Below are 15,040 nucleotides of genomic sequence, written 5' to 3'. Positions count from 1 at the left end.
GACTCATGATGACAGTGACTTTTAGTAGGAACACTCTTTTATTTTGCCGCTGTCGGGTGGAAACCTGGTATGTGGAAAACCGTTACTTTTCAGAAAATAATGGGGTTTTTTGAGTGGCGCTGTTGTGCAATGCAGAAACAGAGAGAGAGAGACAGTGCTGACAGACTGTTGCCTGCTAATGAGTGAGAGAGAGGAGGGGGGGGGGGGGGGGGGGGAGAGAGGGGAGTTGCACCACTCGGTTCACACAGGTGTGATTTATTTTATCCCACGATTTTGTAACCCATTTTTCACCCCTGTGTCAATTATCTAATGTGATCCTGGGCTCTACACACCCTCCGCCAACCTGGGGAGAGCGACGGACTTGAATTCATGCTTCCTTCATGCCTGAGTGTCCAAGTCGCTCCTTTACACCTGACAGGGGAGAGTTTCCCTGGTTGGACATAGCGTGTAGAAGGAACACGTTATTCCAACCAGTTCCTCTTTCCCCTCCATCAGGCGCCCGGCTGGCCAGGCTAAAGACTGTTCTAATGGATCCAATGTTGTTATAATTCAGTCACAAGCTCTTGTTAATACTTTTCATTAGTTCATTATTATTTATTAAACTCACAGACACACTTTTAACCACTTTCACTTAAAAATCTAAAAAGACAAAGAAATACTACATCTACAAGTCATGTTGCGAGGTTGTAGATTGGCTACTTTTGTGTGACACTGTAGTATTGTCGAAGTGTTATTAATTTATGGATGAAAAACAAAGAAAGGAGATAAAAGGTTTCTGCCCAACAGCAAAGATCTGCTCTCACTGGCACACAAAGCACCAAAACAACAGCTTAAATGAGCACGCAATGCAAGTATGACTCAGGAGTGTTTCCCAAAAACTCACATGAAACACTTAACTGAACACAAAACAATGATATGAATCACAACACATAAATCCCCCAATACATTGCCAAGGCAAACAATAAACACACTAATAGAAAGATATTAGGCCTTTCCTTGGCCATTAACAGGCCACAGGCTACCAATTAAACCCTAATGCTAGATAATTTACTCGCCAAACACTGCCGATCGACCTACAAGCTCATAAAGCATTGTGAGCTTCTAGAGCTGCTATTTATGCCAAATGTTTGCCTATTTTTGTTGAATGTTCACCTATTTTTGTCAAGTTGACCATTGAAGTTTGATGTGACCGCACTCTTACATTACGTTAAAGGCTTATGTTCAAAACCTTCTTGCACAAAAGTAATCAAATGTGTCCCAATTTCTCAAGCTAAGCTCAAATAATTAGTGGACTAAAAGAAATGTACCTCCAAATTGTAATTTACTTAGTTTACCGTAGTTACTTTCCAGTGTTGCTGTGCCATCTAGCCACTTCTTTTTCCTTTCTTTTTTTTAGTTTGATCATGGAAATCAACAGGGCTCAGAGGGCTTAAAGGGTTAGTTCAGATTTTTGGGAAATACTTTATTAAACCATTATTAAAGGACCACTTTTCAACTTATCTTCATGTAATTCCTCCTCACTAATGTTCATGATAAAATACTAAAACGTTTTTCTACCTAGTCTGTGTCTCATATAGGAGGGCTGTGTGCGGTTCAGAAACCCACCCACCAGTGTGACCTCGGTTAGGCAGATTCTTTTTTAACAAAATTAAAAAAATATATATATACATATTTAGATTTGTATTATCATACGAACGATGGCTTCAATTATCGCATTGCAACTTTTCAGGAATAGAAAGCCTGCCGTTTCTATTAGCTTGGATTCCCCATCGATGATGTTTCTGAACTGCCCACAGCCCTCCTATGAGACACAGACAGAGAGTAGAAAAGAATTGTGGTATTTTATCATGAACATTAGTGATACTGATACTGGACACAAAAATAGCTCCATGTGACAGAGGGCTAATGTGAACGAAAGTTGGTAGTTGGATCCTTACGGGTCCATGTGGTTCAATTTGTACACTCCCGAGTTACACACCCATAAAGTTCCATTTGGAACCCCACTGGTGTAGCAGAGTGTTTCCTGTGTCAACCTGCACATTGCACAATATCAGAACCCTCTGTTTGACCAGAATGGAACAGAGCCTTCATTAGTATCATTGGTAACACATGGAAGTAAGGAAGGGGCCCTATTCCTTTTAAATATGGCTGCTGTGACAGGGAGTAGCTCATAACATGTCTACAGTGGATTTTTATTAAACAAACACTTTGCAGATAGAGGATAATTCAAGCTTTCCGTACAACTGCAATGTTGGTGAGTTTGACGTTATTTAATACAACTAGATAGGACTGTTCTGATTGGATGAATGGGCTGTCTATGGGAAGTTGCACCTAGGTAGCACCTTGCTGGCAAGATGGGAACTGCCCATAGACCCGAAGTCCCGTTAGTCCGAACATGCACTGCTCCCGTGCTTGCGGTTAGGTTTAGGTTTGCTCCCGTGCTTGCGGTTAGGTTTAGGTTAGGGTTAGAGATATGGATAGTAATTTCGGAACAATGAACCTTCTGACTAATGACACGGCACCGGCAAGATGGCAGCCGTGTGCATATCGTCAATTAGCTTTGGGACACTCTTGTTGTTTAACAAGTGCTGTTTGCACTATGCAGGGAGGTGATCGCCACCAGGAAACAATTGGGAGAAAGTGGTACACACTTTCCTTAATGTTTTGCTCTTGTTATTGTTATATATATTTTTGGAAGATAGAAATAAACAGCTAAAATTGAGTTATCACTGCCTGCCTGCCTTGCATTGCATGATGCCGTGTAGGATGCCAAGAAAGAGAGACACACACACACACACACACACACACACACACACACTACTACGGTCTCACTAAATCCCTGTGACTAATGCAGACAGGAAGAATGAATCCCAGGCGAAAACGGGGATGCAGGAGAACACCACAGCATTACTGAAAAAATAGGCAGCAGTTGGCTGTAGCATAGGCTGTAGTTGTCATGTAAGAAAGGATTAATTCCTCCCACCGATGTTTTTACTGGTTATTATGTAACGGCATTCACACGCATTCAAAACCGTTTAAATGGGGGAAAGAAGTGAGTATAGGACTAGGTACTGTATGAGTGGGTTGCACTGCAGCCCACTCTCAACCATTGCACACATTGCCCACTCTCAACCATTGCACACAAATATACAAAAAGTATATTTTCAGTTTTCTGTGTGTGTGTGTGTGTGTGTGTGTGTGTGTGTGTGTGTGTGTGTGTGTGTGTGTGTGTGTGTGTGTGTGTGTGTGTGTGTGTGTGTGTGTGTGTGTGTGTGTGTGTGTGTGTGTGTGTGTGTGTGTGTGTGTGTGTGTGTGTGTGTGTGTGTGTGTGTGTGTGTGTGTGTGTGTGTGTGTGTGTGTGTGTGTGTGTGTGTGTGTGCGTGCGTGCGAGAATTTTGGTATAGCTTGTATCAAATCTACTTTTTTTGACTGGACAAAGGACAAATGGAGAGCGAGCGAAAGCAAGATAAGCAGAGAAAACATATTGTGGCCTCAGAAAGCAAAAAAGAGAGATGTGACATCCTCACATGTCTCCTTTTAATCAGTGTTTTCAACGTAAGTAAGCATGAAGCTCTGTAGGTGTTTGGCGAGACGTCTGGTGAGGCGACACCAAAGACATTTTGTATACCATCTTGGTTTACAGGAATATCACATTTTGTACTTGAGATCGCTTGTTTTCTTTTGCCCGGTATATTTGACAGCAAGTGCAATGGTATGTTTTCACTTACAAAGGCCCACGGGGAGCATACTTTGGTCCGACATACCATTGGTTCGAAGGAGCATTGGTCCGACTCGGGATAGGGTTGGGGGTTAGGTTTAGGTGTGCTGCCCCGTGCTCGCGGTTATGGTTAGGGTGAGGGTTTAGGGTAGGTAGTCGATCGGACCAATGATATGTTGGACCAAAGTATAGTAACCAGGCCCACAGATGACAGGGCGTCCTGACCTAGAGGATGTCATGTTAATATATTCTATTGCTTAGAGATAGTAATATATTGATGAATCTCGAGCCACTCCCCGACCTCTCTGTGTGTCCATGCACGGCTCTCTTGTATCCGAGGATCACATTTTGATATAGCCTTGTTGGAGTCATCCACAGCAACATCATCTTCTAACTCCTCATAACTCAGTGTAACTGCATGAGTTATGAGTCGCCTATCACTCAGTTGTTTATTCCCTGTTTTTGAGTGGTGCAACCATTGACCACTCCCAAGGAACAGCAATGTCCGTGTCCGCCTATCTATCCGCCTATCTATCTATCTATTAAAGACACACTTCTCCTATCTCCATTCTTAATTGGATATTACGTCTGGGTCTCACATCACTTAGAGGGATTAAGGGAGGGGCAGCCTCCCTCCTATCCTATGACATCAGGAGGCCCTTTGAATGGGAGGAATGGAAGCCAATAAGCCATTGATATAAATAAAATAAAAAAGCCTCATTGGCCGCTGCAGTTCATTGGAGCCATGTGAGTCCAGAGCTAAGCACGTCTTCTATTAAACTTGCTTCACTGATGTAAGCAGTTCACTGACATAGACATCTACAGTGTTTTGTGATTGTATCTGGCAAATGTTCTTGTCGCAGATCAGAGCAACGATTTTCCAGATTAGCTCTGGACACCAACCCTTTTACAGACGGCTAGACTGCTAGACATGCCATAAAAACAAAAAGTAGCATAGGAGTGAACCGTGTATTTCGCTAACCAATTACAGTGCAGAGGGGCGTCGCTTCAAATTCGGTGATGTCAGTGTTCTCCGGAGCGGAGGGGAGGCAGGCTCATATAGGTTGGTGAACCAATAGGAAGTTGGTGTCGGTTTCCGTCGCTAGTTTGTTCTGCCTCTCTATGCGCAGAATAGCATAGGTCTCTTTCAGGCTATGCTAACCCTAACCTAACTCCCTCCGAACCACGTCCTGATTATTATTAGTGACAACTGTTGACCACAAGTGATTCTTGCTCCAGATCCTCCTCTCGTTCCCTCCCCTCTCGTCTTGTTCCCCTGCTCCTTTCTTTCACCTGGCACTGAGGAGTTAGGGCTGTTTCCAATTATAGTAGGAATCACTGCCTTCTCTCCTTTCAATTGGAAACAGGTTATGGTGAACATGATTTAAGCCTTACCAGAAACTAAGACCTTTGAGAAAAGAAGAAGAAGGGGGAAACAAATATTTCTAATGGAAGTAAAGGGAGAGATTGCTTTGTTTTGGGTAAGGGTTATAAATGTGTGAAATGGGCCCAGACGGTTAGCTCAACCGTCTGGGCACCTAGTCACCAAGCCAGCCTGACGGCGTGCTGCGTGTTCGACTCCCGATCCCGACGGCCTTTGCCGCGTGTCTTCCCCCATCTCTCTCCCCATTTCCTGTCAGTCTACTTTCAACCTATCAATAAAGGTAGATTTTTTTTTTGTGAAATGTAAATGCGTGTGTACTGTATATATGGGCTGATTCTCTGCAGGCTAATGAACGTATACCAATTGTATCGTTACTACTACCAGTACCTATTCATAGAAGTGTCCCGGTTCGGGGGCACGGTGGCACAGTCGGTATAGTGCTGTCGCCCCACAGCTAACAAGGTCCTGGGTTCGATTCCCGCTGGGGATGCTGTGGGTGTTGGGGGCGCGTTCCCTCCTCTGCATCATCAGTGCCCATACCCAAGGCGGGGTTGGCAAAAGGGCCTTTCTGTGTGGAGTTTGCATGTTCTCCCCGTGTCCCCTAGGGTAGATACCCTCACAAAAAACATGTCCTGGTCTCTAAACTCCCTCCCCCTAGCCAGCCGGGGCGCCTGATGGAGGGGAAAGGAACTGGTCGGATTAACGTGTTCCTTCCACGCGCGACGTCCGGCCGGGGAAACTCTCCCCTGTCAGGTGAAACGTAGCAACTTGCACTCCTCATGCATAGAAGGAAGCATGAGGTCAGTCCGCTGCCCCCCCCCCCCCTTCCAGGTTGGCAGAGGAAGTGTAGTGCCCAGGATTACATTAGATAGTTGACACTGGGTGAAGAAATTGGTTGGGATAAAAAAAAGAAAAAAAGAAAAAAAGAAAAAAAAGAAGTGTCCCGGTTCAATAGCTGGCGCTGCCCACTGCTTCTAATAATTAGGTTCAGAGGACATGTGTGTAAATGATGTACTTGGCCAATGAAGCTTTCCTATTACTTCATAGACATGTAGTGTATTTGGGCAGCATATTTGTTATGACACAATTTACAAAAGGAAACAAGTCATATTTTTCCCACGTTATTCAAAGCAAAATGTTATTGTGTCCTTTTACCATGGTAACACATCCTACCACAGACAACCTCACATCCATGGCACAACAAACGACAGAGAACATCTGTCGTCCCTAGCTACATGACAAACAGCTGTCTCTCCAGCAATTAAGATACCTTTGACACAATACAACCTTTGTGATTCAATTCAAAAGCTGCAAATAATGAACAGGCCTTTCATTGCTGTACTCCAGACCAGGTTACTCGGGACATGTTAATTGCAAAGAAAATGCTAATGACAACTCTTGTAACAACCGGTGGGATGTATATCTCATGACGACTTTGTAAGAAATGTATAATGCTGACACCAACTGCATGTCCAAGCCAACTGAACTCTGTGTCCCCTGAAGAAATCACCACCACTGTCACTCAGGATTTGTCCAAACACATGGTATTAATTACACGTAAATACCGACAACGCGTCCCCATAGCAAATAACAACAATAAAACAATAAGCGTGTGTACTGTCTGAGGCATGCTGCGACGTCTTCTTTCCTTGGCTCAGGGTCTCTAGTGTCACTGTGGACTCCAGGAGAAAAGAAAGAAAGGTTGTCTGGTTACAGTACCCCTCGTGACTGGTAGGAGGAGTGGTATTCCGACACACTGCCATGTGTGGCTTCCGCGTGTGGTTAGGGTTAGGGTTGAGTGCAGTACTTTCATCCGACGGAGCATTGGTCCGAACGACAACCTACCTCCTCCCTCACCCTAACCCTAACCTCCCCCGGGGCAGACACCTAAACCTAACCGCAACCCTCTCCCGACCCACAGCGCACCTCGGAGCATTGCTCCTTCGGAGCAATGCTCTGTCGGATGATAGTATGCCTCCCGTTAGGGTTAGGCACAGGGTTAGTAATGTGGCGCGTCGGAATGGTGATGTGTCCGAATAGTGGGCTTCGGAATGCCGGCAACCTCATAATCCACCCACTCTGCTTGTATTATTGGCCCGGAGCCCACTATTTGTAGTGCCTGCAGTCCTCCAATACTAGCGCAATATGGATGGCCATCTCACTGTCTGAACAGCCTTTTAGTAGAGCTGCGAGACTTCAAAACTTTAGATGTCTCTGAAGTCCATCTCCAGTGTAGCGAAGTAGGTTGATGCCTATTCTGGATGGCATACCACCATCAAAATGATTGATTCTGTGCCATGTTTTGCACAGTTTAAATCCTTGATCACTTGTTTGTAATTGTTTTGAATTCACTTCATTAATATTTTTAGAGGTTTTCCTGTTTGCGATTGTCTATTTATATTGTTTGCCGCAAATTAAGGTAACCTCAGTGAATTAATAAAGGTTTGATCAAAGCTTTGGTGACAGTGGAGGGTGGCCGCTTAAAACTCCTGCAGTTGTCATGCTTGCCGGTCATGCTTGAGAATGCGGTGGCAGTCGGCGGTCTTTGGGTTCGCCAGTGGCAGTGGTATACCAAAGGCAAGCTTGGGGGAGGGAAGCAGCAGCTCAGATGTGTTGTTGTCGCCGTGTGCCGGCCATGTTCTTGCCGGTGCAAAAGTCTCAAGGCTCTATCTTCAAGACTGAAGAAGAGACTTATACATGTTCTTTTCCACTGTCCTCAATGTGCATTCAGGGCAGTGGAAAAGTATTGTCCAGCTTGTCCTGGTCTGAATGTGTTGCGTTTGGGACTAGAAGTTGGTATATTCTGGTACTATCGCATGGTGAGTGTATTCTCAGTGGCACTTCTACTGCCACATCGTACTTCACCTGTAGGCGCTGTAGGAATTCCTCGATCTCTTCCAGCTCGGCGTTCCCACTTCGGAAAAATCACAGGTTTACAGGCGTAAAGCAGTGCGTCAAATAGTTTTTCTTGCTTGCATGCTCCATCACTTTGTAATTTTCTGTGAGAGAGGACAGAGGTAGAGTGAGAGCAAAGTGAAATGCGTTAAATAAAACAAATAAAAATATACTGTACAATATGTACATACAGATAGCGTATATTATAGTAGGTGTACATATACTGTATTGTGTCATATGGGCTTCATTAAGGGAGAAGTCATGGCATTTGGCTTTATATAGAAACGTTTTATCTATTCTAGACCATTCATTTTCTTTCCTGCTATAATAGACAGAGGAAAACTATCTGTGATGTTTCTCCAAGAAGACATTCTGGATTGTATTTCTTAAGGCTGCACACCACACACCACACACACACACACACACACACACACACACAGATCAATGTGCTAACGCAGCTGTAGAGTAATCAACAACATTCGCAAGATCGTAAAATGAACCGCAAAGAGCAAACCTTCTTGTTGTCAAATTTTAACAAACCCAATGAAAGTCTATAAAGCAGGCGAGGTCTAGGCAGCATCAGTGAAAATGCATGTAACTTTGTCATAGACTAAAAGGTCTAAACTTTAGACCTCTAAAGGCTCTATCTTCATCACTGAAGAAGAGATGTATTCATGTTGTTATTTTCCACTGCCCTGAATGTGCATTCAGGGCAGTGGAAAATGATTGTCCAGCAAGTCCTGCTCTGAATGTGTTGTGTTTGGCACGGAGAAGATTGAATCCACATGCCCTCTTCCATTCACAACTCCCTCTGGGGGGTCAAGGTTCATTACAATGGACAAATCACCCAGCCTGTTGTATTTGTCGGTGCCTAATTGCAATGTTGATTGTGACAGCAGTAGATTCATTATGAACGTCATTAGCAGAGTCATTAACATGGGGGGGGGGGGGGGGGGGGGGGGAGCATGTTGGAGAATGTTTGGAGCCTTTAGCATTAAGTAGAAACGAGCGGGATATTTTACTGTAACTGCAGCCGTAGTTGAGTTGAGTTGGCAGGTACACTGGTACAGTGTATGGAGTTGAGGTGATGTAGTTGACGTGACAGTTAGTCAGGTACACTGGTAGTGCATGGATTGCATGTCGTCGGAGGAACATGATAAGGGGGGGGAGTGGGAGTCGTAGGTTGGGTTGTAATTCCATTGTTGGAGCCTGCTATTTGTGTGCAAAGCGGCCAAAGCTGATAATATCAGCTGCAGATATCTCTGAATAAAAGCTCCCACCACCACCTTATTAGGGATGAAGATAGTCAGGGAGATGTTGAAGTCTTATTGGAATTTATATCTCTGCTGGTGCTCTCGGACAGAAACCAGCTAACTCCAAAATGTACATTCATCAGGAAATTAAAAAAATAATTTGTTTAATGGTAACATTAAACATTTCAGTAAGCAACTTGCCTATATTTAGAGTTATGATGCGGTAAGAATCCCAGACTGTGATTTGTTTGTTTACTATAAGTAAACATACTACCTATTTACATGTTGCTAATTGATACGGTCACAGCTCTTGTTCGAAACAATTGACTTATAATTATGTCATTAGTCTGCACGTTTGATAAGGACGTAAGCTGAAGCTGAGATACAGACCCTGTGATATCTACACAACCCATCTGCTGTCTGCTACCTACATGTAAATTAGAAATGACAATTACACAGGCATTTCAGTTTAAATTACTTTGTGTTAATGAAAACAGCTCATGGTAATGATAGGTAAAGCTAATTAGATAGTTTGAGACAACTCAAAGTCTTAAATGAATTATCCTCCAGCCTGTGCACGGTAGAATGTGGATTTTTTTTTACTCGTATAGGGAAACTGTTTGTTGTACTTTTTTTTACACTGGCGTATATGAGTGTGCAGGTTTTGTCATTTTTCTTCATGTTCATTTGCTTTGCATCAGATAAATCATAATTCATTCGTTTGAATCAGAATCTGTAACTGATCACCAACACAGACAGGAGGAATAGTGTGTATCACTAGCCTGTTGTCACATCACTAGTTTACAGGTGTAAGGAAGTGGGTGAAATTTGTGCAAGCTCCATCATTTTGTTGTTGTTCAGAAAGGCAGCAGAGGAAAATCTAACATTAAAAGAGCATGTCAAAGAGAACAACAACATTGAGATGTCTACATACAAATAGCATAATAATAACTAGAAAAAGTGCCCTTCTGGGCACAGGTCTCCACCAGGAGGATAGGAGTGTGTGTGATGTTTGGCAAAATGTTTAGGAGTAATATAAACATGTTTTTTAGTTTTTTTGCAACGATGTTCATGTCATTTGTTGAGGAATGCAGAGCCAAATAACATAGCAATGTGTTTTGCAGTAATCATGTGAGCTTTGGAAGCCAATCTTAGCCAATCAGGATGGAAGATGGGAAATGGTGCAGATCTGTGTTGATCACATGACTATGGAGATAGTGTATACCGAATTGTGTGATGTATGGATAAAATGTGTACGAGTAATCTACAGAAATGTGTTTTGCCTAAATCAGCCTCATGGTGGCGCTATAACAGACCGTTGAAGAATATTCGGGGCAGAGGTTCGTCGTTGGCATCCAGGGAGTGTGTGTGCAAAGTTTGGCATGGATCGGGCCAACGGTCGTGGAGATTAGCTGATAACGGACGGACGGAAGGATGGACACACGCACGGACACACACACACACACACACACACGGACGGAGTGCAAAACATACTCTCTACCCATGCCTTCGGCCTGGTGGAGACAATAAACTTTTCAGGCCATTATCCTCCAAAATAATCCTATTTGAGCTGTAGTGTGTGTGTGTGTGTGTGTGTGTGTGTGTGTGTGTGTGTGTGTGTGTGTGTGTGTGTGTGTGTGTGTGTGTGTGTGTGTGTGTGTGTGTGTGTGTGTGTGTGTGTGTGTGTGTGTGTGTGTGTGTGTGTGAGAAAGTAAAGTCTGCATAGAGGAACATATATAGCCACATGAATGGAGGAAAACAGTCAGTAAACTAGTAAACTGTTCCAGTTGACTGGTGACAGGCAGTGATCAGGTGGAAGCTGTTCAGAAAATGTGGTAAACTTGCACTTGATACTACGGTAGGTAGGCCTCCTTGACTCATGGCCACATAGTAGGTGTGTGAACCGTGTGTGAGCAGTCCCAGGCTCCAGCTAATGAGATATCGACAGATGGGAGGATTTGCAGATGTCAGCCATGTAATGCTTAAATAGCCAAAGCAGGCACATGCGAGGTCCCTGCAGGGACCACTGCCGTTTCCCAGAACAAATGAGGTCAAATCAACTGCAACTGTTGGGACTTTCGGACTTCAAATGGAAAGCGAGTAAGACGGGATAGAAAAGAACGGGAGGTTTCTGTGTCCAACAGAACTGTCAGAAAAAGAAAGAAAAAAGAACATTGCACCAGATGGCCTTCTCTGCTATTTAATGTTTTGTTTTGTTTCAGTGTGATTTCAAGTGAGTTGAAGTGACACATACTTGGGGAGGTATGTGCAGCCCAAACTCACACAGGAAATCCACATTGAATACAAATTCAATTTGCACACAAATTTGGCAGCCTTCTGACATCGGCTACATGCACCAACGTTTAGAAGTCCAGGCAAGAGCCAATTTCACTGCAATATGCAGCATGAAGTGTGGTATGATGATGTAAAACAATCCTCATTGTGGTAAAGTGAAGACGGGATGCCAGATTTACAACTATGAAAAATGTCTTCAAGCCATTAATTGCCCTGGAGGGACCAGCAGCCCCTCCTCCTCTGCCTCCCCTCAAGAGCTAATCGCTGATGATAATTACATTTAATGAGATCACGAGGTCGTCTGCAGAGAGCACTTCTGCAAATTGTTCCCAGCATGGGGTACAAGGTGGGATAGGGTAGGGGGTAATGGGGTAACTAAACATGGGTGTTTGTCCAGTGTTTGGGCCTGGGGTCACTGGTCCCAGGCGGTCTAGTCACTCAGTGGCTGGAGGGACAATGTCATGTATTTTTCTGTTGTTCTCTCGGAGGTGCCTGCTCTGGCCCCCATTGTGTGGTTGTTTTGTTTTTCGTCAACCCATCATGTCCATTAAGCCCCTCCCAGCTCTCTTGCCCCATCTCCCCAAACCTCCTTTCACTATTCTATGGCTGGTCATTTTGCCACTATTTTCTGACAGCAGGGGGTGGCTTAGGCAATTTAGTTAATCCATTAACAACTAATTGTCTCCTCCTACCCTGTTGCTTAGACAAACAGCCAGGTGGGGCGGGGGGTGGTGGTGGGTGGGGGGGTGACCGAGTCCCCATGCCTTATAAAAGTCACAAGTGCAGGAGCGCTAGTAACTGTTACTTACCTCTGCAAACTGCTCTAGTCAGACATTCTAATCTCCAAGTGGAACTTATAGCATATTTTTACAGGATTTTCAGCACTTCTTCAGAGTCCCCCTTCAGTCTTTATCTCACCGTTTTTGGTCTGCTGTTTTCTGTGCGGAGATGTTGAGGAATCTGCAGCAGCTGGCATGCTTGTGTCTGTGCATCTCCCTGACTGAGGGCCGTATCTGGGCCTGGCTGCTCAACATGCCCCACAGCGCTCCCAAGGAAGGAGCCATGACACGCAGGGAGAGTCCTCCTGTAGCCAAAGTACACATGGTAAGACCTAACTGCATTCTCTTGTGCAATACACATTTTGATAAACAGGCTGCTCTTTCACATGCACAAGATATGAACAGTGGACACCAGTTTGAAAGTGGTTAAATCTTATCCAGGAAAATTGGTCTGAGAATATGGTTTCATAACTAAAAGTATCACTGTTGCAATAGCTTACGAGGGGCTGCAATGTTGATCTTAGTGCCCAAAGTGAAAGGTTTGGGAAACCTCCCAACCTTACTTTATCATTGCGGCTTAAGTGCATAGCAAGGTTTCTAATAAGAATCTTCTCCCTTCCTCCAGGGGGTATGTGACAACGACAGAGCCTGTGGGCGAGGTTTCTCCTGCGATCGCCACTTTGGACTGTGCGTCCTTCAGCGAGGCGACAGAGACTACTGTCGCAGGGATGCCCAGTGTGTCCGTGGGCTGAGCTGCATGTTTGGGAAGTGCCATCGCAGCATCCCAAATGGACAAGAAGGTAAGGGAGCACCTGCAAAATACTGTGGCTTAGCATTTAGCAGATACTTATATACCATTTTGTTATTATTAGGTTTTTATTCATATTATTATTATTGTGTATTTTAGCAAACCCAAGGTTGCTGTGTTGCAGCTCTGAAAATAAATCAACCATTTCCTCATCCAGGTGCCAGGTGTAAGATGGACAGAGATTGTGATGCAGCCATGTGCTGTGCACGTCACCACGGCGAGCAAGTGTGCAAGCGGCGTTTGATGCTGGGTGAGAGTTGCTATGTACCTGACGGTGGCCTGGCCTTCAGCATCAACCAGATTTGCCCATGTGACGAGGGCCTACTGTGTCGGGGAAACAGAGCACCACCCTGGAGAGAGTGAGTACAGCAACCAATTACTAATGCCCTGCTGACAGGCAAATGTGATAATGAGCAACAAACACAAACAGTAGCATCAGGATTATATTAACCTATTAGGTCCTGAGGCCCATTCTGCAAATGTCTTCTAATTCCTACGTTTTCTGAAAACCTCAAATCCTATCTCAAAATGATATGTATTTGGCCGCCGACCCCCATCCCAAAATACTTTGTTCCAGGGGCCACAAGAAGCAAAGATCTTAGTAAAAATAAATGTTCACGATTTAAAACAATAGCAGATCTACAAGCTCATAGTGCGTCACTTCGTGCCACGCTATGAGCTTGTATATCTGCTACTTTTGAATAGCCAAATTATAAATTAATGATTGAAGTGGTTAAAATCTCAAATTACACAGTCCTGGTTTTAGTGGGTTAACAGTTTACAATGGCTGAGAGCCATTAACAGTTCTCATGGACATGATATTTAAGATAAACTAGGTTAATTTAACCTGTTGTTGCTTCTTTTTGTTTCAGGAGGGCTTCTGTGTACCAACCTGAACCGTCAAGTTGGACCTGCCAAGTGCCCAAACCCTAATGCCATGCCACTATATTAAATCTATTTATAATGTAAATATGTTGCATCTGACTGTAAATAATGAATTTATGTACCCCCAATTAGGCTCTATTTCTACATGTTCTTCACACTGATGCTTACAGCAAGGCCTGTTGATGTATCACTTTTTTGTCTTTCTTTATTTTGCCATTTATACATTGTACAATGTGCATTTTGACAAAAGCACTATTTAGTTACTGTAGGCCCATTCATGTTATATGGTGTTGTATGTAGTGTCTCCTTCATGTATTTGAGGTGTGTGTGTGTGTGTGTGTGTGTGTGTGTGTGTGTGTGTGTGTGTGTGTGTGTGTGTGTGTGTGTGTGTGTGTGTGTGTGTGTGTGTGTGTGTGTGTGTGTGTGTGTGTGTGTGTGTGTGTGTGTGTGTGTGTGTGTGTGTGTGTGTGTGTGATAGCCAATAAATGTTTGTTCCACATGATTATGTTTACGTGTCTCTATTAAGCCTAGCGCTGCAAAATAAGAGAATTCATAGATCATAACATTCAGCTAAGGCTAAGCTATACAATGGAAGAAAGAAAGGTTTTGCTGCTATCTTGTGGTGAATGGGGGAGATTCTGCCAAAAATACTGGGCTGAAGGGTACTAGACACCGTTAAGTATGGAAGGCCGAATCAAAGGTGCAAATTATGCCCAGGCCCATGCAGGGGAGTTTCCATATTAGTATGGAATGGATTGGAAAGCAAACAAAAAGAGGTATATTTTATGCACAGGAAAAAAAACCTGGAACTATAGAAAACGAGGAACTTTGCACCCCATTGTGAGCTTTCCCTGCTGGTATTGCCTGGGGTATTGGACACAAAAAGTGACACATCTATCAGCATATTCAGGTTTCAGTACCCAGCACTGAGCACAGGTTATTGCGTGGGTGAAGCTCTCCCTCTCCTTCTCTCTCTCTCATGCTGACCAAGCTCTCCCTGCCCCATCCCTCCCCCTCTGACTC

The 15,040-nt window shown here is 44.0% G+C and overlaps 1 protein-coding gene across 1 annotated transcript; it reads left to right on the top strand.

Moving 5' to 3' along the window:
* Positions 1-12,493: 12,493 nt before the first annotated feature.
* LOC310874654 (dickkopf-related protein 3-like) lies at positions 12,494-14,141 on the top strand (the record flags this gene model as incomplete). The annotated part of the gene is made up of 4 exons (XM_083787515.1): positions 12,494-12,649; positions 12,950-13,124; positions 13,290-13,491; positions 14,005-14,141. The coding sequence occupies 4 exons, from the start codon at positions 12,494-12,496 to the stop codon at positions 14,063-14,065; spliced, it is 594 nt and encodes a 197-aa protein (XP_083643641.1). The 3' UTR covers positions 14,066-14,141.
* Between the last annotated feature and the right edge of the window lie 899 nt (positions 14,142-15,040).

Source organism: Protomyctophum parallelum (assembly GCF_964188405.1).
Source record: "Protomyctophum parallelum genome assembly, chromosome: 17".
Classification (NCBI taxonomy): domain Eukaryota; kingdom Metazoa; phylum Chordata; class Actinopteri; order Myctophiformes; family Myctophidae; genus Protomyctophum; species Protomyctophum parallelum.
This window is presented reverse-complemented; position numbering and strand designations above follow the sequence as displayed.